The sequence below is a fragment of the Protopterus annectens genome, chromosome 11.part0, assembly GCF_019279795.1.
Source record: "Protopterus annectens isolate FY-2018-M chromosome 11.part0, PAN1.0, whole genome shotgun sequence".
Lineage (NCBI taxonomy): Eukaryota > Metazoa > Chordata > Ceratodontiformes > Protopteridae > Protopterus > Protopterus annectens.
In genome coordinates, this window is record NC_056745.1 from 1484821316 (window position 1) to 1484845876 (window position 24561).

Here is a 24561-nt window from a genome sequence, read left to right on the forward strand (position 1 = left end):
TTTTTACATGCTGAGTTGCCAGCCCTAACGCACAACCTTCAACGAAGGTACGCCCATTCACGCATGTCTCCACACAGAAGACGCTCTAGCTGAGAGTCGAACCGGTCAGTGTCTTACTGGGAGGCGACAACGCTACCACAGCACCACCACCGCGTTTTAGATATTCATTATATGATGTATAAAAAAGTGCTGCTTGTGTGTAAAAAATATTCCTTGAAGGCGAAAGCCGTGGTACCGGATGCACCAGTAAAGCTTTTCCGGAGTATTCCTGGAGTGGAGTGGTTTCTTATTGTGCCTACACAATAGCCCCAAAAGTTACTTTTCAGACACCCAGTATGATGGGAACAAATGAGCTTTAGTCCATAAGGAAAGGCATGACGGCAGACAAGCATCTGGAAAATATGCAGAAAAACAACAACAAAAAACGGAAAAGCCATTTAACTTAACATGAAAGATTCAGACAAGGACAGAGTGCTGCTTGCAATAAGGGACCTGAGAGAAAATTTTTTTTGTGCTGTTCAGATTTACCTTTAGAACCAGCAGGTAAACCCATACATGATTATCTTTTTTTTCTAAGATAAGGATGCAGCTGCATTAATTCCTTTCTTAAAATAATTCCACTGGAACCGTGTCTATCTTCTCTTGGAAAATAAAACTATTCTGGCAGTCATTGTTGTTTGGATGCCTAGAGCCTTCAGGGTTGTGACAACGAGTGCTGGGAAGACAGATGACATTCATTCATCTCGATAGTAAACAGACGTCTCTCTGACAGAAGAGGATTAAAGGGTTCAGTTTTAATGCCTAACTAGTTAGTTAAGAGAGTAAACTGTAATGCACATAATGCTTAGTATGTGCAGAATACAGTATATACAATATTATAGCTAATGGCTATATAACAGTAACCACCTACCCACAATTAGTTTAAAAATAAGGCCTTTTGTAAACTCATTTGCAGTAATTGGGCTAAAACTATGATTAATCTCAAATTAAATCATACATTCCTACCCTCTACACCACACTAGAAATAATATGTTATTTATTAGACGCGTCCTTTGAATAAGAGCAGAGGGTGCAGAAAAAACTACAGACGCACATAGTACTGACCTGAACAACAGAGCCAAAGAGAGAATTTGATGAGCTGCATAGTTGTCTAAAAAAAAAAAAAAAACAAAAGGCACAGTTTTTACAGGATGTGTGCACAAGTGAAATTATTAGTGCATGGTTAAAAGAATTAGAAAAATAATGCACGTAAAATAAAAGTCTGATTTAAATAAGGCAAAAATGACAAGCAATGTAAATGCAGAAGACATGAAAAAGACAAAAGGGCAAAATTCAGAATGTAAAAGGAGAACAGACTGATGGCGCTGCTGTAATTAAGACTTGCAGTAGATGTGGTCACCCTTTAGTCAGTACTGCAAAATGTCTGTTAGAAAAGGACAATTCTCTCTATAAAAAAAACAAAAATAAATGTGGTCAAAAGAAGTTGCATACTGTTGAACATAAACATGAAAATAAACTACTTGTTGGTATTGTGGAACTGGAAAGAGTAGATGCAGCGAAATCTGAATCAATGAAACAGGACTGCAAGGCAGACTGCTAGAAAGAAGGACTGAGAATTAATAAAAAGGATGTAGAGTTTAAATTAGAGGTGCAGAGTGTAATACAATGTCTCATTATACTTTCAAAACTTTGGAAATGTAAAATACTAAGAGTGCCATGTCTATTATTAACTGGCCTCTGTGTTCATGCAATTAGGTCATAAACTGTTGACAATTCAGTACACATATAAATAATGTACAGACCTTGTTTCAAATATCTGAACTTAAAGAAACAAATTGTTAAAATATTTTGTATTGTGTTGCATGTCAGAAGCAATGAATGGTAAAAGAAATCTGTGGTGCAAAAATGAAGACTGTGTGCATGTTCAAAATCATTTGTGTTGTCACAGATAACGTGCAGACAGCAATGATATCCTGCAAAGCAATGATGGCTTGTTTTCAACCAAAGGCATATTCTAACATTTTACAGTGTGTGCCTTATGAGAAACTTAATCATAAAAGAGTGTAAAAATAATGTGCCAAGACACAGTGTGCAAGACTATCCTAAATGACAATGATAATCATTAGTTATTTCCATTTTATTGATGACTTATTCATAATTTGTACACATAGCTTCAGCTCCTTCAAAGCAATTCACCAAAGGTTCGGCAGAATACACCAACATATTAAACTCTCCTTTGAGTTCCTCAAATACAAGTGTAGCCTTTCTTGATTCTAAGGTTACACAATTGAAAGGAGCCATTCATCCTCAAGGCCACTCTGTTAGGAAGTTTGACAGGCCAATAGACAAAGCAGTACAGCCACCTCCGGAACAGATTCCCCAGTATACAGGGTCCCCTCTAGTATCTACAACATATAGAAAATCTACAAAGCTGTAAGGGACCTCCAAAAATGTTCAGTTAGGATGAGAAGCTGAGAAACATTTTCAACCCCTCACACTACTGTCATTTAAACAACCACAAAAAAGTACAGTTGTGTACACTTGCCATAAATGTAGATGTTCAAGTGTATTCACTGTTGCAGTCATTACATTAGGGTAATCTGCTGGCAGGTTGCCCTCAGTCGGCCTGAATTCCAAAGTCTTGGGTCCTGCGTCAGTTGCTGTCTTCTCTTCCATGATGTCACGTCGTCAGGGGTATAAAACATGCAGCCGACACCATTTTCTTTAGTTTTTCTTGCCCCTGATGTCAGGTGCCCCCAAAAAGGTAGCAATATTATATATATATTACGTATACATGCATCAATATAAACTTTGCCTTCATCTACAAGCAAATACACCACATAGGTTGTAGAAGATAGAGAAGGAAAGATAAACTGTAGAATGACAGGGGGATGCTGGGAGGGTAACCTGGACTGAAACAGTGAATACATTCGAACACCTACATTTATGGTAAGTGTACACAACTGCACTATGTTCTTTGTGTTTCACTGTTGCAGTCATTACATTTGGGTAGAATCCCAAAGCTGTGGTCGGGTAGCTGGTGCTAAACAGCATTAGGTGCAGCTATAAGGCCCTGCAGCACTGCAGTGGCAAAGCATGCCCTGGACTTAGAGCAGAGAGGCAAATGGTAATGCTTTGTAAAGGTGTGAACAGAACTCCAAGTAGCAGCTTCTAGAATGTCTTTGGTTGGTACCCCTCTGAGAAAGGCTGCTGAAGTAGCTGCAGCTCTGGTGGAATGAGACCTAATGCCCTTGGGCACAGGTTTACCATGGTGTAAGTAGCAGAAACGGATGCAGTGGCTTATCCACTTTGAAATTGTCTGCTTTGAAATAGCCTTTCCTTCTGATCCTGCAGCATATGACACTAGTAATTGCTCAGTTTTTCTTAGAACTTTAGTCCTGCTCAAGTAGGAATCTTAGCTGTCTGTGTACGTCCAAGGAATGCAGAATTCTCTCCCCTTTGTTCTGCGGATTTGGATAAAAAGTTGGCAGATTAATTGTTTGGTTAAGAGCCACACTGGAAACCACCTTGCGCATAAAAGTAGGATTTGTCCTCAGACACCCTGTCTGGGTAAAATATGATAAAAGACTCTACAGCCATGACGGCCTGTAGCTCTGACACTCTTCTTGCTGAAGTAATTGCTAGTAGCAGAGCTGTCTTCCATAACAACTTTTTATCAGCGGTAGCAGCTGGTTCAAATGGAGGAAGGGGTAGCTTTTCCAACATATAATTGAGGTCCCATGCAGGTAATGGTGATCTTCTAGGAGGCCTTACATTTTTGGCTCCTCTTAGATACTGCTTTATTAAAGTATGAGAAAAGATTGGTGGCTCTGTATTGTAATGAGCCAAAATGGCAGAGGCATGGATTTTGATTGATGAGAAAGATAGGCCTTTGTCAAGCATCTCAGTCAAGTATTGTAATATCTGAAGAATATGTGGTTCTGCTGTATCAGTTTCTTCTGCTTGATTCCAAGCACAGAATCTCTTCCATTTGTCAGAAGATTTTCTAGTACTAGGCCTTCTGGCTTCCAAAATGACATCCATCACAGCTTTACTGAGAGGTGTCATTTGTATGATTAGCCATGTTGCCAGGTTCAGCGTCTGTAGTTGATTGTGCAGGATCTAATTGTTTTGCTGTGGTCTTTGAGGCAAGGTCCACTCTGGGTATTGAGAAGTTTCTTAGGATTGGGTGCCAGTATTGGTGGGGCCGGTCCGGGGAAATTAGTATCATCTTTGGTTTCTCTTGTCTGACTTTTAGGAGGACCTTGGGAAGAAGATACAGAGGTGGAAAGGCATAAACTGATAGGGTTTTCCAGCTGAAGGATAGTGCGTCCACTTTCCATGCTTGTCTGTGATAAGTCCTTGTGCAGAATCTTTTCAATTGATAATTTTGAGGAGAGGCAAATAGATTTATGCCTGGGCTCCCCCATTTCTCTGTTATCATGCTGAAGACTAGTGGATTTAGTTTCCACTCATGAGGATCCATAAGGTTTCTGCTTAAATCGTCTGCCAGAGTGTTTTGTTTTCCTGGCAGGAATTGAGCTTGAAGCTGTATTTGGTAGGTCAAAGCTGTGTCCCACAGTGTCATGGCTAATCTGCAAAGGGGGTATGAGTGTGTTCCCCCTTGCCTGTTTATATACCACATGACTGTGGTGTTGTCCGTCTTTATCAGTAGTTGTCCTGGATGAAGTAAGTCCTTGAAGGCTGTTAGGGCATGTTGAACAGCTAGCATCTCTTTCTGGTTGATATGTAGATGCATTTGTTTTGGTGCCCATATGCCCTGAATGCATTTTCCTGCCATGTGGGCCCCCCAGGCATAATCAGATGCATCTGTTGTTAAGGTTTGACTGGCAGGGGGTAGAGTGAAGGGCCGCCCCATGTTTTGGCGACAGGCCTTTGCCCACCATAGAAACTCCTGTTGCAGGCAGGGGATGAGAGGAATCATTGTTTCCAGACTGTGTGAATGTTAACTCCATAAACTTTTTAGGTACCACTGAAGTTTCCTCATATGCAGTCTTGCATATGGAATTAGTAGGATGCAGGATGCCATGAAGCCCAGAGCCTGCAGAATTTGTCTTGCAGAAGACTGGGTTTTTGTTGCTATCAGTTTGAAGCAAGTAGTCAGTTGCCTTTGTTTGTCTGGCGTGAGGTAAGCCATCTGCTCAGTTGTATTCAAGCTTGAACCCAGGAATGCTATCTTTTGAGAGGGTACCAGTTGTGATTTCTTTTCATTTATTGTGTACCCTAGGCATGTTAGAAGCCTTTTCACAAATGCCAGGTGTCGTAGAAGAGTGTCCTTGTTCTCTGCTTGAATGAGACAGTCGTCCAAGTAAGGATAAATTTGATTACTTCTTTGTCTGCAAAATGCAATTACTGGTGCCAGTCACATTGTAAAGACCCCGGGCGCAGTAGATAAGCCAAAGGGCAGTGCAGAGAATTGTGGCCTGCTACAGATCACCCACCATGACCCAGGACCACCACTCCACCTTTCTGGAGACACTGGAAAACATGAAGGTCCTACCAAACACCCTGATATTGGGCGATTTCAGTTACCCTACCATTAACTGGGAAAACTACTCGAGTACAAACTCCCAGGCCCAGCGCTTCCTGGAATTCATCATCTCAAATGCCCTGAATCAGCTGGTAAACTCCCCTACCAGAGGTGAAAACATGTTGGACCTGGTCATCACAAACATGGGCAACAGGTGTTCCACACCGGGTCAACCCGTCACTGGTTAGATCAGACCATAAACTAATCACTCTGGATGTCCACACCCCACCACCACCTCCAACTAAGGAAGCCACAGTAAAAAAACTTTTCTAAAGCAAACTTCACCTTACTTAAGACAGAGGTGGTAAGTTTCACAGCCCCTACACTAAAGGATAACGCTGCCCAAGATGCAGAAACCTTTACAAATGCACTCTATGAGCACCTACAAGGATGCATGGATAGTGCCATCCCTAGCAAAACCAAGACTCACTCCTCTAAAAAAAGGAAACCAGTTTGGTGGACCCCTGCCATAAACAGGCTATACAATACAAGGAGGAAACTAGTTCAGAAAAAAAAGCAAATCCCAAGAAGGAAAGACATCCCTGATCAGTATCAGTAAGAAACGAAGGTCCCTCATAAAATCATCCACGGCTAACTTTGAAAGAAATATAGCCAAGGATTCAAAAGAAAATATAGCTAAAGAAGGCTTTGTGGTTAAGCGTCTAAGTGGCAACTCACAGATATGCACTGAACTAGTACAAAATAGCACAAAATATACTGAACCTACTGATATTGCCAACATCCTGGCAGATCAATTCAATGCAAACTTCACCCCCTCTCACCCCCAAAAGGGTCCTCAACAACACCGGAAAAGTGTAGTGACCCAGAAATCACAGATGCACAGGTGAAAATGGCCCTTTCAAAAGCCAAAAACACAGCGTCAATGGGGCCAGATGGTGTCCCAGGCTGTGTCTTGCACGAACTACAGAACAAACTAACCCCCCACCTAAACACGCTGTTCAACCTCAGCCTCTCCACAGGCTATGTGCCCAAAGAATGGCACACAACAGTTATTCCTCTCCACAAAGGAGGGGTCACAACTGACCCTGGTAACTATCTCCCCCATAAGCCTGACTAACCTGGTCTGCAAGGCTATGGAGTGCATCATCACTGAACTCATTAACAAAGACATTGGGAACCTCCAAACACTTGACTCGACCCAGTTCGGCTTTGTTAAGGGCAGCTCATGCCTACTAAACCTGGGTGACTTCCTCGAGACAGTCACTGAGGCCAGACGAGGGAAAGGTGGTTCACACAGCCTACCTTGACCTCACCAAGGCTTTTGACACCATTCTCCACTTGGGTATTACAGAAAAACTCACCAGCCTGAACATAAACCCCTACGTCATGAGATGGGTTGCCAACTGGCTTACAGACAGAACTCGCACGGTAAGAATAGCAGGCTCCAGGTCCGACTCTAAACCAGTCACAAGTGGTGTCCCGCAAGGCTTGGTCCTGGGACCCCTACTGTTCAGTATATACTTCTCAGAAGTACAGGCAAACACAGGAGGACTATGGCTAAGCTAACCAAGTTCGCCGATGACTGCAAACTGGGAGCCATAACTGACTCTCCGGCTGACACGGACATCCTCCAAAAGGGCCTTACTGAGACAGACACCTGGTGTCAAAGTCATGGCCTCAAGCTAAATGCCAAAAAAATGCATAGTCATCCCGTTTGGGAAAAACAAAAAGTACAGTTTTGTACCTACCATAAATGCAGATGTCCGATAGATATGCATCTGCAGTCATCACATATGGGTTGTCCTGCCTCAGGCAGCCCTTCGGTCGGCCGGATTCCAAAGTCTGGGTCCGGCGTCGGATGATGTCGCACTTTCCCCGACGTCAGAGCGCCTGGGGTATAAAAGCATCGGCAGACGCCATCTTCCTCAGGTTTTCTTGCCCCAGATGCCAGGTGCCCTCTAAGGAAGGCTAAATTTGGAGAGATGCATTTAAAAATCCAAACATGCACAATAATATAAAAACAAATACACCATAATAGATCCCCCAGCTAGCTATTAACAGGGGTAAGTACCCAAGAAATACCACAGAGGGGAAGGAGGGAGGGTAAACCTGACTGCAGATGCATACCTATCGGACATCTACATTTATGGTAGGTACAAAACTGTACTATGTCCTTCAAGGATGCATCTGCAGTCATCACATATGGGTAGAATACCATAGCCAATCTGGGGGTGGAGGAACTATGTAAAGGATGGTGTAGCTAAAATGCCCTGCAGGACTGCCGTAGCAAAGCCTGCTCTGGATCTGGAATATAAAGGTAAATTGTAATGCTTGGCAAATGTATGCACGGAGCTCCATGTAGCAGCTTCTAAAATGTCCTTGGTAGCCACCCCTCTTAAAAAGGCTGTGGAGGTGGCTGTGGCTCTCGTGGAATGAGGTCTAATGTTAGCTGGCACAGTTTTTCCATGAAAGGAGTAACAAAAACGAATGCAATTCCCTATCCATTTTGAAATTGTCTGTTTGGAAATTGCTTTTCCTTGTGTACCAGCAGCATATGCTACCAACAGCTGGTCAGTTTTTCTGTAACCTTTAGTTTTGTCCAAGTAGTAGCGCAACTGTCTGTGTATGTCCAGGGTGTGCAGAAGTTTCTCCCCTTTGTTTTGAGGATTTGGAAAGAAGGTAGGCAAGTGAATAGCTTGATTTAATGAAAGCCTGGATACTACCTTTGGCATAAATGTAGGATTGGTTCTCAATGAAACTCTGTCCTGATGGAAAATAAGGAATGGCTGTACTGCCATAAGGGCCTGTAACTCAGAAACTCTTCTTGCTGAGGTTATGGCCAGAAGGAAAGCAGTCTTCCAAGACAGGAACTGTAGTTCTGCAGATGCTGCTGGTTCAAAGGGAGGCAGTGTTAGTTTTTCCAACACGAAGTTAAGGTCCCAAGTAGGTAGAGGTGGTTTCCTTGGAGGATTGATGTTTTTGATTCCTCTTAGAAACTGTCTTAGGAGAGGATGAGAGAAGACAGGTGGATCAGTATTGTACTCTGCTGAAATTGCTGAAGCATGAATTTTAATGGAAGAGTAAGACAGACCATTGTGGAACATTTCTGCCAAGTATTCCAGGATATGTGCCATGTTCATCACTGTCGCATCTAGACCCTTTGTGGTGTTCCAAATGTGAAATCTTTTCCATTTTGCTGAATATGCCTTTCTTGTGGAAGGTCATGAGCTTCCATAATAATATCTTTCACTCTCTGGGATAGCTTGTCCTGAGGAGGAGTCAAGGTATTTTCCAGGCCGTTAGTTGCAAGGTTTTCAGGTTGGAATGCAGAGTTTTGTAATTGTGCTGCGTCAGTAGAAGTGGCCATAGAGGAAGAGGCCATGGTTTTGTGCGTGACAGGCTCTTTAACAGTGGGTACCAGTGCTGTCTTGGCCAGTCCTGAGCTATCAGAATCACTTTTGGCTGCTCTGTCCTGATCTTCAGTAAAACCTTGGTCATTAGTGGGAGAGGTGGAAATGCATACACTGTTAGAGTTCTCCAGCTGAAAGAGAGGGCGTCCACTTTCCATGCTTGTGGGTGGTATGTCCTTGAGCAAAATTTCTTCAGTTGATGATTGTGAGGGGAGGCAAAAAGATCTAAGTCCGGCCTCCCCCATGATTGTGTTATCTGTAGAAAGATGTCTGGGTGCAGCATCCATTCGTGTGCATCCATGATATTTCTGCTTAAGCTGTCCGCCAGTATATTGTCTTTCCCTGGCACAAACTGCGATTGTAGCTGTATATTGAGTTTCAAGGAAAGTTCCCATAGGTTCATTGCCAGCCTGCAAAGAGGATAGGAATGGGTGCCTCCTTGCTTGTTTATGTACCACATAACCGTGGTGTTGTCTGTCCTTATTAGCAGATGGCCATGATGCAGAAAGGGTTTGAAGGCTTCGACTGCATGTATCACTGCCAGCATTTCCTTTTGGTTTATGTGCATGCGTAGCTCTTTTTGTGACCATAGACCTTGAATGCATCTGCCCTCCATGTGCGTTCCCCATCCGTGGTCTGAAGCGTCTGTTGTAATGGTTTGGCTGGCTATTGGTTTGCTGACAGGGAGACCCCTGTTTGACTGGCTTGCTTGTGCCCACCACAGAAATTCCTTTTGAAGGCATGGAATGAGTGGTATCAAAGTTTCCAGGCTGTGACTGTGCTGAGTCCATAAACTCCTTAGGTACCATTGTAGTTTCCTCATATGTAGTCTTGCTTGCGGAATCAGAAGAATGCAAGAAGCCATGTAACCCAGGGCCTGCAGGATTTTCCTTGCAGTCAGCTGGGTTTGTCTTGTCAGATTTTTGAAGTAATCTGGTAGTTGATTTTGTTTTTCTTCTGTGAGGAAGGCCATTTGGGTGGTGGTTGTATCTAGATCTGCACCCAGAAAGGTTATTCTTTGAGATGGAACAAGTCTTGATTTGTGAAAGTTGACTGTATATCCCAAGGCCTGAAGTAGGTGGATGGCATAATTCAAGTGTTTTACCAAAGTTTGTTGGCTGTCCGCTTGTATAAGTCAGTCGTCCAGATATGGGTATATTTGAATCCCCTGAAGTCTGCAGTGTGCAATTACTGATGCCTGGCATTTCGTGAATACTCTGGGCGCAGTAGATAAGCCAAAGGGCAATGCTGAGAATTGATAATGCTCTGACCCTGCAAGAAATCTGAGGTGTCTTCTGCAACTTTGTCTGATAGGGACATGCAGGTATGCCTCCTTGAGGTCTAGAGTTACCAGCCAAGACCCCTTGCCCAGCATGGGAAGGAGCTGCTGTAGAGTCAGCATTTTGAACTTTGGCACAATAAGATAAGTATTCAGTGCGGACAAGTCGAGAATAGGCCTCCATTGTTTTTCTTTTCTTGGAACAAGGAATAGTCTGGAATAAAATCCTTGGCCTTGTTCTGAGAGAGGAACCTTTTCTATAGCTTTCATTTGCATTAAGCTGGAGATTTGTTTCAAAGCCTCTGCCCTTTGATTCGGTGGCAGGTCTGGCATGCCCTTTCTTTTTGGTAATGTGTGGAAATGAAACCTGTATCCTTTGTCTATTATTTGTAGTGTCCATTTGTCCCTTGTAATACTGTGCCAATTTTCTGAGAATAAAGAAAGCTTTCCGCCCAAAGGTGCTTCCAATTGAGCCCTGGTTGGCGGTGTCAAAGTAAAGTCATTGAGCCTGTCCTTGTGCAGCAGTTGAAGGTCCTGCATTACCTCTCTGGTTGGGAGGCTGCCATTGACGTCCTCTGTAGGAGCCTCTAGCTTGCCCTCTACCTCTGCCACGCCTGTTCTTGCCTCTCTGAAACCTCTCTTTGTCTGGAAAGGACCAATTCTTGGAAGGCCAATTCCTGCTGAATCTTGGTGGTTGTACTTGGAGAAATCCTTGACTGTCTGTACGGATTTTGCCTTTTCTTCAAATTTCTTTAGGACCTCCTGAGCCGTGGAGCCAAATAACTTTTGCTTTTCCAGAGGAGCATCCAGCAGCTTTGCTTTAACATGGTCTGGCAGAGATTGTTCCTTCAGCCAGGCATGCCTACGTATGACTGCGCCAGTCATAGCTGACCTACATGAAGCGTCCAATGCATCATAACCACATTGCAAGAAATGGTTGCTAACCTGTTGTGAGTTATGTACCAGATCCTGAAGTGACTTGCGGTCTAGGGGGTCAGGTGAAGACAGTTTTTTATGCAATTCATCTAACAAATACTCTTGGTACTGTATCATATGAAATTGACAATTTAATGCCATCATAGAAAGAGTAGCAGAAGTATACACTTTTTTACCCCATCTCTCTAAAGCTCTGGACTCCCTTTCAGAGGGGAGAGGATTTTTAGCAGTGGCAGCTGCAACCCCTTTAGGGCCCTGGGAGATAGTTTCTGGATCAGCAGAGTGGGCCTTGTAAAGGTAAAGATGCGAGTCCAGGACCCTGTAGTACCTATCGGGTTTGGCAGGAGCCGGAGGGAGAGAATCAGGGGTTGTGCTAGAGTCAGAGTACACATCATCAATGACATTCAAAACAGGAGGAATAGCTAAAGGCCTATGCTGACGCAAATGTAAAAAGGTCCTTAATCTTTTCCTGGAATCAGAGAATTCCTGGCCCTGCCATTGGAAATGCTCTCTCATGGTGTGTAGTGTCTCCCCAAAGGAAAACTCTTCAGGAGGAGAGGCCGAGGGAATAGATTCCTCTGCATCAGAATCCTCGTAGGCCGAAAAATCCTCCTCCTGGTGGTCCGAGAGAGTAGAACCATCAGAGGCCTCATCTGAGGAGTGGGAATCAGAGGTCTCAACCCTGGGCCTTTTGTCTGGAGGAGGTTGAGAGCCCCTGTCCGGATGAGGTTGAGAGCCCCTAATTAAGGAGATAAGATCCTCTGCTAAGCTTAGAATCTGTAAACCAGTAGAGGGTCCCTGAGGGATAACCTTGGGAGGCAAAGCTTTTGAGAGTTTAGCAGCTTTAGCCCTGGAGAATGCCTTAATGGACATGGATGCAGGAGGCCTGGCTGCACCATGTGCTGGTGTAGATTTGTCTAAAGGAATGGAGTCAGAAGGTTCCAGGACACCAGTTTCTGTTGGAAATTCAATAACAGACTCAGCCGGGGCATCCGGGACCGAGGTAGTCGGTTGAGCGGTTTCGGTAATTGGAAGTACCAAGGACTCGGTTTCAGCCGAGACCGAGACACTCGCGGTAGGCCTGGCCGTGGTTTCAGCCGAAACCGCGGTCCGCGTGTGTCGGTCCTTGTCCTTCCGTTTCTTAACTAAATGAGAAGTCGGAGTCTCTGACGGCATCTTATACGAAAAACTAGCCCCAAAAAATTCCTCTGCAAACCCCGCCCGACGTCTAAGAGTGCGTCGGTTGAAGGAAGCACAGGCTGAACAGGCTGAGACGTCGTGGTCTGGGCCTAGACAGGGTAGGCAGTAAGAGTGGAAATCCTTATGAGGTATTTGTTTCCCACAAGTTAAACAATTATTAACTTTATCTGACATCGGCTGAGGCAAGAAAGAGTCCCCAACGGGGTACTTAGCTTTTTGAAGTCTTCGGTAGCTGAATTACAGGAGCTGGCCGACCGGCACTTGCGAACTGCTTCTGCTTCGGGCACCACGCGGCAAGAAAGACTGAGGAAGATGGCGTCGGCTGATGCTTTTATACCCCAGGCGCTCTGACGTCGGGGAAAGTGTGACATCAGCCGACGCCGGACCCAGACTTTGGAATCCGGCCGACCGAAGGGCTGCCTGAGGCAGGACAACCCATATGTGATGACTGCAGATGCATCCTTGAAGGACATCACCCACGAATTACCACATAGGTAGCCCCCTTAATACAGAAGTGGTAATAAGAGATCCGGGGACCCAGGTAGATAGTAATCTCTCCTTTGACAATCCTATTGCCAAAGTAGCTAGGAAATCCTTCTGTGTGGCCCATCTAATTACTAAAGGGTTCGCATCTAGAAATAAAGAGGTTATAGTGCCCCTCTACTCGTCACTCATCAGACCCTTCATAGAGTACAATGCCCCAATTTGGGATGTACCTCACAAGACACTTCCAACAGCTGGAAAGACCACAAAAGTACCTCACCAGGAGGATTACTAGCCTCAAACATATGTCCTATGCAGCCCGACTGAAAAAACTCTGGCTGTACTCAGTGGCATATGGCTTACTCAGAGTTGATCTCTGCCTGATTTACAAAGCCATGTCCAACACAGAACTGATGGACATGCTCCAAGTCACTGCGAGCCACACACTCTAGTGAGCTAAACCTCACCACAACAATAAATAGAACATGCTGGAGGGATAGATTCTTGTCACAGAGACTCCCCATGCTTTGGAACAAAATTCCAAACTATATTAGGCAGAGCCCCTCACTAACACTCTTTCAAGAGAAACCTTGACGAGTGGATGGGTAACAGAAAATACACCCCTGGGATCACTTCATTGTCTCTGATTGACAGAGGATCAGTTAATTAATCAATGGGGCAGCAAAAGCCAACACACACTGGCTAGGCTTATAAATGCCCTCGGGCAGATAGCCTAGTACCTACCTATGAACCTAAAAATATCTCACGCTTTCTAAAGATAGTCCAAGAGAAAGAAAATGCATCCAAAGGTGATGGTGAGGGCCAAGTTTCCTCAGAATTAGAGTTTTGGGCTTGGGAATCTCCTAGAGAAGAATCCCCAACTCTGTCCCAGTCAAAATCCTCAAACAATTTTCCTCAAGAGTTTCTTTAGTGGCATTTCCCTTGGGCAAAGATTTCTGAGCACCAGAATTAAACAGGCTAGAACAATTGCCTAGCTAAGGTAAGAGAAATGAAAGTTATGTACTTACTATAACGCTAGATCAGAGTTGCCTTCTTGCATCCTTCTACACCTTTAGGTTATTGGATCCAAGGCCAGCACTTCAGAAGCTTGGCTCCAAAGCTCAAACTACGAACGGCAGTCAGAAAGCTATTTGGAAAAAGTAACGTTAAAAAGTGTTTTTCCAAGCTTTGCTGTACTTAGGTTCATAGGTTTATACTAGGCTATCTGCCCTAAGGCATTTATAAGCCTAGCCCAAAGTTTTGTGGCTTACGCCACCCCTTATATGAAAAAATACTGTGCCCATTAGTTTGTTGTGCCTCTGTCCAGCAGTGACACAGAGATGATTCCCGGGGTAAACCTACGATCTACTGGAAGACAAAAGGCTGGTCTGAATTTCTGAAAACTTTGTTCCTGTTCAAATAAAATCTCAATTGATGTTGACGGTCCAATCACTGATGCATGCATCTCCCCTTACCACCGAGATTTCGGAAGAATACTAGCAATTCAATAGACTTAACTCAGAGCCCATCTAAGGCAGAAAGGATAGAGTAATCTGCAATGAAACTCTGACTCTGTGAAAAATGCAGTAAAGAGGAAATCAGGACAAAGCCTGAAGTTCAGAGGCTTATCAAGCAGAAATCATTGCAATTACAAAAAACAGTCTATGATAAAACCTTTAGATACACAGTGGCAGCAGGCTCAAAGGGGAACTGGTCAAGGACTTAAGGAGGAAGGCCAAATTCCAAGGTTGCACTGAGTCGCACAAGGGGGGACTGGTAAGGAAGGTACCTTTTAAAAGGGCTTTGGACAACTTCAAAAAAGCAACAGGCAGATGCTTCTGACCTACATGAAAATTGGAAATGGCACCAGCTGAACTTTAATAGTAGAGTAAACAGCACTAGACTGAAACAGGCTGGCTAAAAATCCAAGAGAGAATCTAAGAGAAAAAAACGATATAAACCCAAATGGTAAATCTTTTTCACTTAAACCTTTTGTGCGGAAGGCCTTTGAAAAAGAAAAGATATGCACAACTCTGTCAGATTGCTTGGTCTCTCTAGCCATCATCAGAAATTAACTAACTAAATGGTCAATCCCAGAGTTCAGATTCAGGTGAGGCTACCCTGAATGGTGAGAAATCAGATCTGGAATAGGATCCAGCACCCATGGGGGTGCACTAGATGAGGCCATAGAAAGGGGAATCGTACTTGTCTGGATTAAAAGGGGGCTATGAGAAATACAGTTGTGAGGCACTGAGCTGCTTTCTGGAAAAAGATCATCAAGGGAGTTTGAGGGTGAGCATAAAGCAGACCTAGGGACCACGCAAGTAGTACACAGTGCCTTGGTAACTGTCCTTTGGGAGGGATAAGGGCAAAGCAGTTGTTACAGTTTGTGCTGTAAAGGATCACAAACAGGTCACAGCATGGCAGGCCCCAGTGGCTGAAAATCTGGGCAGCCACTGATGGACCACTCATGAGGCAGCAGAGCACTACTTCTCAGTTTGTCTGCTGGAATGCTGGACTTCCTTGGGATGGGCATTGCTAAAAGAAAGCTTTGTGAGGACACTGCCCATTGCCACATCCTCATGGCCCCTCAACACAAGGGATAGGATGAAGTTTCTCCTCATTTGCTTATGTACCAGACCACCACCGTGTTGTTAGTCTGGATTGTGATCATACCTTTGAGGAGGCAGTCATGAAAAGCCTGCAACACCAAGAGGACAGCTCTAATATCTAAACCTCTGATGTCTAGATGGGATGCTGACTGGGATCAAGCACCTAGGCACCATCTTTCCCTCACAATGTCCCCACCCCAGGAGGGAAGCATCCATGATCGTCATGGCTGTGGACTAGAAAAGAACAAACGGACATCCTGTGGAAACATGGTCATAAGTCAACCACCATGTGATGTGACGATAGCAAATCTCTAAGACATACAAAGAAAAGTCATCAGGTGAGTTGCTATATATCACTGAACTGAAAGAGGCCAAAGAAGAACTCTCATATAGAACCTGGATGGGAAAAAAGAGAAAGCTACAGCTGCCATCAGGCCAGGAAGAAAGATAACTGAAGAAGCTGGTGGCCTCTGAAATAGAAGGATTTGATGACCAAGATATCCTCAAGGGAAGAAGCTTGGTAATTTGGTGGGTCGTGTCCAGATGGCAGCCTATAAACTCCAGAACTTGAACAGCTTCCAGACTGAACTTCCTGAAATTCACCTTAATGCCCAAACAGAGGCATAAATGGAGCAAGGAATCTCTTGCCTGATCCAGTGATGACCTTGAAGTCACAGTAAGGAGCCAGTAATCCAGTTACTGGAAACAGACAGAATCCCTGCAGCCTGAGCTGAGCTGCTACCACTGCCGTGCATCTGGTGAACACCTAGTGGGTTGTGGTGAGACCAAAGTGCAGCACTCAGAACTAATAGTGACTAGCTCCCAACAGGAAGCACAGGAACCTCCTGGAATGTCTTGCTATCTTTATGTGGTAATAACCATCCTGGAGGTCTACCAATCATCCTTCCTCAACAGAGGTAGAATGGACTGCACCGTAATCATCCAGAACGTGGTCTGTTTGATGCACACATTTAAGTCCAAAAATGAGCCTGAAATCTTTATCTTACAGCTGGGGTGAACCGAAAGGGAATGGTGTAGCCTCTGGAAACAACTCTCAACACCCAGGCATTTGACATAATGGCCATCAAAGCACCTCTCCAACTGCCTCCAGAGTGTAGCGGTCAGGCAAACCTTTAAGGCTGCTGGAAAGGTTTGCAAGAGAAAGGTCTCAAAAAGCCCCAATTCTATGGGATGCTGCTAAACCCAGGGCATTACATGTTGAAGTTCCCTCCTCTGCCACAGGTGGCACTATCATCTACAGTATGCAGAGCAATCTGTTGCAACTTTCAGAAGAACAGCCACTTCCCCCTCCCCTTTGGTTTATCAAAAAAAGAACTCTGGAAGTTGGAGAAGTGGAAAAGGGAACTCCCACAAAAGACAATGTCTGTCCATCCTGTTTGCTCCTGATCAGAGAGTGCTTGACTTTAGGGTCCAATAAAGTGGAACCTTCAAAACGGGTCATTAAGGAAGGATGCCTTGAAGCATTCCACAAAATTACACAGATGCATCAAGGCATGTCTGCAAACTACAATGTCAATGCCTGCTGTCCAAGCTATAGCCTTCACGGAGTTGGAAATGAGAGGTATGGATACATTTGATATGGATAACAAGGTGCCCACCAACTGACTCTCCAAAGATTTATGACACTCCGCTATCAGTTGGGATGCCACTGACTTAGAGACATTGTTGATCAAATCCCTCTGAAGCCTAGTCAAGTGTGGCATATAGTTTAGCAAACAAAATACAAAGGTTGCTGAAGCATGTGTGCGTTTCCCAAATCTGTTCAACATTCATGACTCTCTGCTCGGAAGAAGGATAATGCACTTTCCTTGATGAATTCTCTTACTGTCTGCAGCGACAACAATGGCATCAACCGCAGAACCCTTGCTCCATTAGAACCTTCCTGAGTGGAACATAGATTTTTTGGGGATTGCAAGGAATCAAATACACCTGATTGGGCTCTCTCCATGCCAACCCGGACAGGAGGTCAACAACAGCTCTGCTAGGGAGTCCCACACAAGATGTGGATGGGCTCACAAAGGCCTCAAGGAAAAAATGCCTTCCCAGGGTAAGAGGCTTTGGCATTCTAACCCCCCCCCCCATCTCATATATTCAAGGAGGTCAACAAAACAGGCATCACAAGGTCATTTCAGGGGAAACTTCCCCTTCACCATGGTCAGACTCCTCTGTCAAAAGCTCTTCAGGGGAATCCAGGTGCTTCCTTTTACACTTCTTATGCACCTCCATGGGAGGGTGAGGTCAGGTAGGACAGAGAACCAATGGGTGAAAAGGCTGGAGGAGATGGAGTACTACTTATGTGTTAGACATAATTTATATTAGATGCTTGCTACTCTCTACTTCCTATACATTAAACTGTATTCTGTTCTTGGAACTTGACTCCCTGGGCGTCCGCTGAAAATGGGCTCAGGCTCAGTCGGACATACCCAATTATCAAATATCAAAATAAAAATAAAGTTGATCTGAAACTGAAGACACAGGGAGACATGAAAATTGGGATGGATCAGACATATGAGATGATACCCTCTCTGAATAAGACAAAATTATTTCCTTGACTTTGAACGTTAATGACAGAGAACTAGGAATAGACCTTCCTAGATATGTAGACCTGGGAAAATCTCCCATCCCAGTCACACCAACCCGGCCAGGTCCAAAGCAGAGACTGGCACTGAGGTGCCCAGGGTCAAAGCACCAAGGACAAGGATGGCGCTGACTGCCTCTTGGTTGACCCTGGGCCATTAGCCCCTACCCCGCAGATCTGGGATGCAGATGGCGCCAATGGAGCTGTAGTCAAGTACATCACATCCATGCTGTCAGCGCCAACAAGAACGCAACACATAGGATCCAGGGACACCAACGATGAAGGTCAGACAGGTGATGGAACAACTACAGTCAGAGTGAAAAGGGCCAGCTCTCTCCACCCTTGGAGCAGAGGGGAAGAAATGATCCTCAGGTCAACCTGAGCCTTTAAGAATGTTCAAATCATCTTGTCCCAATCAGATTCTAGTAGACCCTGCAGATACAGACAAAGCCATTGAATATGGCTTACCAGGCTGGTACAGGGGTTTGTCTGACTCATGAATACTGAAAAGGGAAGACTGGACCAGAGGAGGAGAAGCCTTCAGCAAGACCTCCGGATTCAGAGTAACTGTCAAGGGAGACTGGAACTGACCACACTCTGGTGCCACAGACAAAATAGGGCTTGGAATCTCAAGTGGCAGATACCAAAGTGGCTTCAATGCAGGCACTGGCAAAAGAAAAGTCAGTGACTGGTACCACGGTAGTGCCGGCATCAGAGCCACACCTGGCACCCAAGAGGCAGAGGGTTTTTGGACCTTCTATACAGGATTATCTTCAACACAGAAATCAGCAGGCAGTTTCATGACCTTTTACCTTTTAGGTTTTCCTTCTTCTCTTTCCTGTTTCTGCTCCAATCTTTTTTCTCATCTCTCCTCCCTTTCATAACAGTTTTTCTGTAAGGAGAGGGGAAATCATAAGAGTGCGCGTATGTAAAGAAGAGGAGGGAAAAAGCCCCTTAATCGCCAACTTGTCCTGATGACTGGTCAACGCCCACACCCTTAAAGAGACACAGGCCTGTCAATCTGAATACAAATGAGATACCGCCAAGCAAGCAGACATGAATCCAAACAAGATACGTACAATAGTAAACAAAGTGGTCATGAGAGCCCAGAGGGGGCAGTTTACAACTGCAGCCTCCAAGCAAGCAGACATGAATCCAAACAGAAGATGTCCAATAGTAAACAAAGTGGTCATGAGAGCCCAGAGGGGGCAGTTTATGACTGCAACCTCCAAGCAACCAGACACGAATCCAAACAAGATATGTCCAATAGTAAACAAAGTGGTCATAAGAGCCCAGTGGGGGCAGTTTATGACTGCAACCTCCAAGCAACCAGACACGAATCCAAACAAGATATGTCCAATAGTAAACAAAGTGGTCATGAGAGCCCAGAGGGGGCAGTTTATGACTGCAACCTCCAAGCAACCAGACATGAATCCAAACAAGATATGTCCAATAGTAAACAAAGTGGTCATGAGAGCCCAGAGGGGGCAGTTTATGACTGCACTCAAGACTTCAGGCTTTTGTAAATGCCTACTCTGTCATGGCAAGACGTAAAACACAGGATACAGGGAAAAAAAAAACACAGAGTGAAATTACACCACATTCTAAGCACAGCTACTACACTAAACTGACAGTAACTACCAATAAAAAGACAAGAAACCCTGAAGTAAAATCTAAATATCTAGCATTAGAAGACAAATTCTTATGAGAAAACTAACATGGAAAACAAAAACAGAGCTCATATACCAAAAAGATCACAGACAAAATTAACAAATATGTAAACTTCAATTTTTTTTTTTTTTTTTTTTTTTTATGGGAGAGATGTAGGCCCTACTTTATATGCCACAGACTTGATCTTACAAACCAAACTAAAAATCCTCTCCCAACAAAACCATCATCTCAGTATTAAAAAAACTGCAACTAGTATGTCTCCCCACCCACCGCAACCTACATCAAAGCAGTAATATGCATCCAAACCCTGGTCCTCCCCCTCCAGCCTGTTATAACACCCCAACCTCCTTAAATTCCCTAAACTTCACCACCATCAAATCTACAAAGGATTAGAAATAAAACTCCACTCCTACATGCCTGGTTAGACAAAAACAAACCTGACTTCATTGACATTACAGAGACGTGGTTAAAACCTTACATTAATGATACCGAATTCCTACCCCCTAATTATAACTGCTCATTTAAGTTGTTCCAAGTACTAAACTGTTTGGGGTCATTACTGATGAAAATTTAACATTTGATCTCCATATCCACAGCAACATCAAAAATTAGGTATTCTCTGTAGACACAAATACTACCTTAATTTCACTGGTAAAAAAGCTCTATAGCCTCATCCTTTCTGCTACCATATCTACTATATGGTGCCCCAGTCCTCACCAATATCCAGGCCTCCTTGAAAACCAAATTGGACTCATGTTACAATAAGATCGCCAAATTTGTAACAATTTCTAAAACCTCAGCACATCACTGTTTATCTCTACATCAGCTAAACTGGCTCAAACTCCCAGGCTACCTTACTTATTCACAATTAACCACTGGACATAAACTCATATAATTAGACCCATTATAGAGTATAATGCCCCATTTAGTATGAACCTCACAAGACATCTGCAACAGCTGGAAAGGCCACAGAAATACCTCACTAAAAGAATCACAGGCCTAAAGCAGATGCCATATGCTGACCGTCTAAAAAAAACTCCAGCTATACTCTGTGGCATATCGTCTACACAGAGGTGATCTCTACTTAACATACAAGGCCATGTCAAACCCTGAGCTGTTGGACATGCTCCACTTACAGAAATCCCAATCCCTCAGAGCCACACGCTCCAGGGATCTAAACCTTATCACAATGAACAAAACATGCTGAGGGGATAGGTTCCTGACCCAGAGACTCCCCATACTCTGGAATAGACTGCCCATACATGTCAAGCAGAGTGCCTCATTGGCCCTCTTCAAAAGGAACCTTGATGATTGGATGGGAGATAGGAAATTCACCCCGGGGATCATGTCAGTCGCCCTGCTAGACAGGAGCCCAGAGAAGTAAATATTGTGGGAAGAAATTTCCAGGGAATTGGCCTTAGGGCCGATAGCCTAGTACCAACCTATGAACAAACCTTCAACATGTCCCTCCCTCTCCTCCTTATTGGCTACATACCACCCTAACAGGCCAGTAAGATCCAAAAACACAATGATGGTGAAAAGATGAAAAACCTAACCTCGCAGCTGGTGAAATGCTGTACTCTTTTACCGTCTCAAAACTGTGGAATGTCCTCCCACCTTCTATCAGAACAATCACTAATCTTGCTCTCAAAGGACTTTCAGATCACACGTCTCTCCTCTCTGGCAATGTACTTCTACTAAAATAGCACCTCCTAAAACCTGATCCACCACTATAACTCTACAATATTACTGCTTATGAGCTCTCTCTCTTGATTTGCCAAATTCAAATGTTTATGTCTACAAAACTCCAACAATTATCAAAACTGTTACCCTACCTGACTAACTCCATCTTCATTGATCCAATTGTACACAATGCTGATGTGTAATGTCTGTAAACAACTTGTACCATTGTGTTTATATTATTTCCATCCATTGAGACTGTATATACACTGTACAGTGTGCTATTTCTTGTATGTAATTTAATGTATGTGGAGCTTTTTGACCCAGGTCTCTAGTGAAAATGGGCTCACCTAGGCCCAGTAGACTTTCCCGATGACCAAATGTAATAAATAAATAAATAAGACACAAAAGGTAAGCATTCAAGCACGAAAAAACAAGAAAAGGTAAGCATTCAAGCACGAAAAAACAAGAAAAGGTAAGCATTCAAGCACGAAAAAACAAGAAAAGGTAAGCATTCAAGCACGAAAAAACAAGAAAAGGTAAGCATTCAAGCACGAAAAAACAAGAAAAGGTAAGCATTCAAGCACGAAAAAACAAGAAAAGGTAAGCATTCAAGCACGAAAAAACAAGAAAAGATGTAGCTAAACGTTACCAAACATTTATCTCCATGGAGCCTCACGAGAAACCATCAGGCAGTGAAGAACAGCAAATGAGATGTGAGGAGACTTGGTACTGGACAGCATTATGGGAGGGGAGGTGAAGCTTCCCAGGCAAGACTCTGAACTGCCGGCCTTGGATCCAATTACCCGCACGTTGAGGCGGGTGGAAAAGACGATATCAGATTCACCTTTTTGAACAGACACCGTGTCTTCAGATGAACAATGTCTAATCTTTTGCTTTTTCTTTGCAGGTAACACCCTGGAAGAAGACCGACTAAGACATTGCATTTCTGCCCTGTAGAGCGGTCTCTTTCCCCAGCTACCACGAACAGAGATTCTGGGATCGTCTCCCACACAAAGAATATGGTTCTCCCTTGCCCAAATCGGATAGTGAAACAGCCAAAGAAGACATGGCTGGGAGGACTACACCGGAGGAAGCAGTCAAGGAACTAAGCAGTCTGATGAACAACGGACGGCCACTAAAGGGTCACTCAGCAATGGTTGATGCACTGACTGAACCCACAGTGGCAGCAACTGCTCTTTCTTTTGTTTTTTTTTTCTTTTTGGATACAGCAGAAGACCCAGGAGGACTAGAGTTAAATGTCTTAATAAGGAAGAGAACTGAAAGCCAATAAGCAGAGCAGGAAGGAGGCAGTCAGAAGGAAAGGGGTCTTAGAAGTGCTCACAAGCAGCGCACACACTCAGTGTAACAAAGTTTCAGACATCAAACTGCCTAACAGCATTAATCATAATGTTGATGAGGATGGATCTTCTCATAGCAGATCCCATGCTATCAAAACATGAGAATACAAAATAGGACAACTTTGTGAAAGTTGGGCCATGGAAGTAAACACCGAAACTCTTGTGAAAAAAATATTTAATCATTCAGAAGTCAAGTCCTGTGAGGGTTTATCACCTTCAAAACACTACAAAAGTTACACAATAAACACACAGCAACATCTAGAACTCGAAAAGCTTACTTATTACAAAGAGAAAACTAAATTGATTATTTAAAATAAATGAAAGGTTAAAAACAAGTCTGCTTATATTACTGGTGATCAAGCAGTCATTTTCTATGATTAATTAGAATGTGGACAACAACAATGCATACTTTGAAATGGTCATGCAAATGCTTCACTCCATGATGCTAAGAAAGAAGCATCACAAAGTGAACCTGACAATACTGTTACCGAGGTTACGACACATCACTATATGATTAGCAATTGTGCATGCACGTATAATAAAAAAATTAAAGACAGCTTAAAATAGAGCAGAATTTAAACACTTACTTTAATTACTAGGCCAGAAATGTCAGCATTGTCTGGAATAGGAGGAAAGTCTAGCCTGATATCCATATCACATCTGCGGCTGTGAACCAGGGCACCAAACAGTGAAGCTCGAGTTTCTTTTTCAAACTTATCACCGACAAGCTGGCTCTGAGAAAGAAGGCCAATTGCAGGTAACCCAGTCCCTGGTGCAGCGTCCATTATCTGAACTGTTCTCTGGATGGCATCCTGGAAGTGCCACTCATCCTGTGTAATTTGTGCCATAAATCCATCTTCAAACACACTTACATCATAGTAGTCATAACCCTGGTACTTAACATTTCTTCCAACATACTTATTATTTAAGAAGTAGTCTCTTTTCTGCAATGGTTGGGGTGGGCCACTTCCTGCAAGCTCCACGAGCAGCTCCAAGACCAAGTTCACTTCTGTAAATGGAAGGCGGTCTGAAGTTTCTAGCAGCTCAACAAGTTCCTCCAGTCGATCAGCTTCATTGCCTCGGCCAGCAATACGCATGTCAAATGACAACATCAAAATCTTATTTTTCACTGGCAATCGAGAAGACCTAGATTTTGTTTTCTGTGCATCTTCCTGAAAAAGATTTGTAAACAAAGTATCATATGCTATTCTCTTTAGTTTTTGCTTAAAACGACTTTTGCTAAATCGCCTTCTTCCCAGATGAACTTTCCATGACATGTTTGCCATGTGTGCATCACACAGGTCTCTGAACAGTTGAGAAATGCCAGCCATTGCTGCCAACCAGCGCCTTGCATTTGGGTCTTTGAATTGGTTCACCCGACGACTTCTGTTATTATCAGTCAGTCACTCCTTCTTCAAAGCTGAAAAGGAAAGAGAGAAAAAGGGAAATTAATACACCTGCTTTTGGCCTGGCAATGCATAAAATCACTTTATAATCAAATTTGTTCAGGCAGCATAAAACATGTCACTGACAGGAAGGCTGCACTGAGCTTTAATAAGAATCACAAACACTCACATTTAATTTGCAGAAAAAAGTGTAGGCTATGCAGCTCAATTACTGTTACAATGATGAAAAAAAGCACTCCCCACTGTAGGCTATGCAGCTCAATTACTGTTACAACGATGAAAAAAGCCCTCCCCACTGTAGATCTTTCCATCATGAAAGAATTACAAGAAGGAGAACGTGGAGGCTAAAGTCGACGGGCAGCATTACTGAAGTAATGAATATCATTCTGCAAAAGCTTAAAAGTACAGTTGT

General features: G+C 43.7%; 1 protein-coding gene across 1 annotated transcript in view; it reads right to left on the reverse strand.

The window, feature by feature from the left end:
* The window catches only part of TUBGCP6 (tubulin gamma complex associated protein 6), a 1304734-nt gene extending 1280573 nt beyond the window's left edge, over positions 1-24161 (reverse strand). Inside the window, exon 1 of the mRNA XM_044088793.1 lies at positions 23331-24161. Coding sequence (XP_043944728.1) covers positions 23331-24074 — 744 coding nt within the window. The 5' untranslated portion in view covers positions 24075-24161. The remainder of the gene's footprint in view (positions 1-23330) is intronic.
* Between the last annotated feature and the right edge of the window lie 400 nt (positions 24162-24561).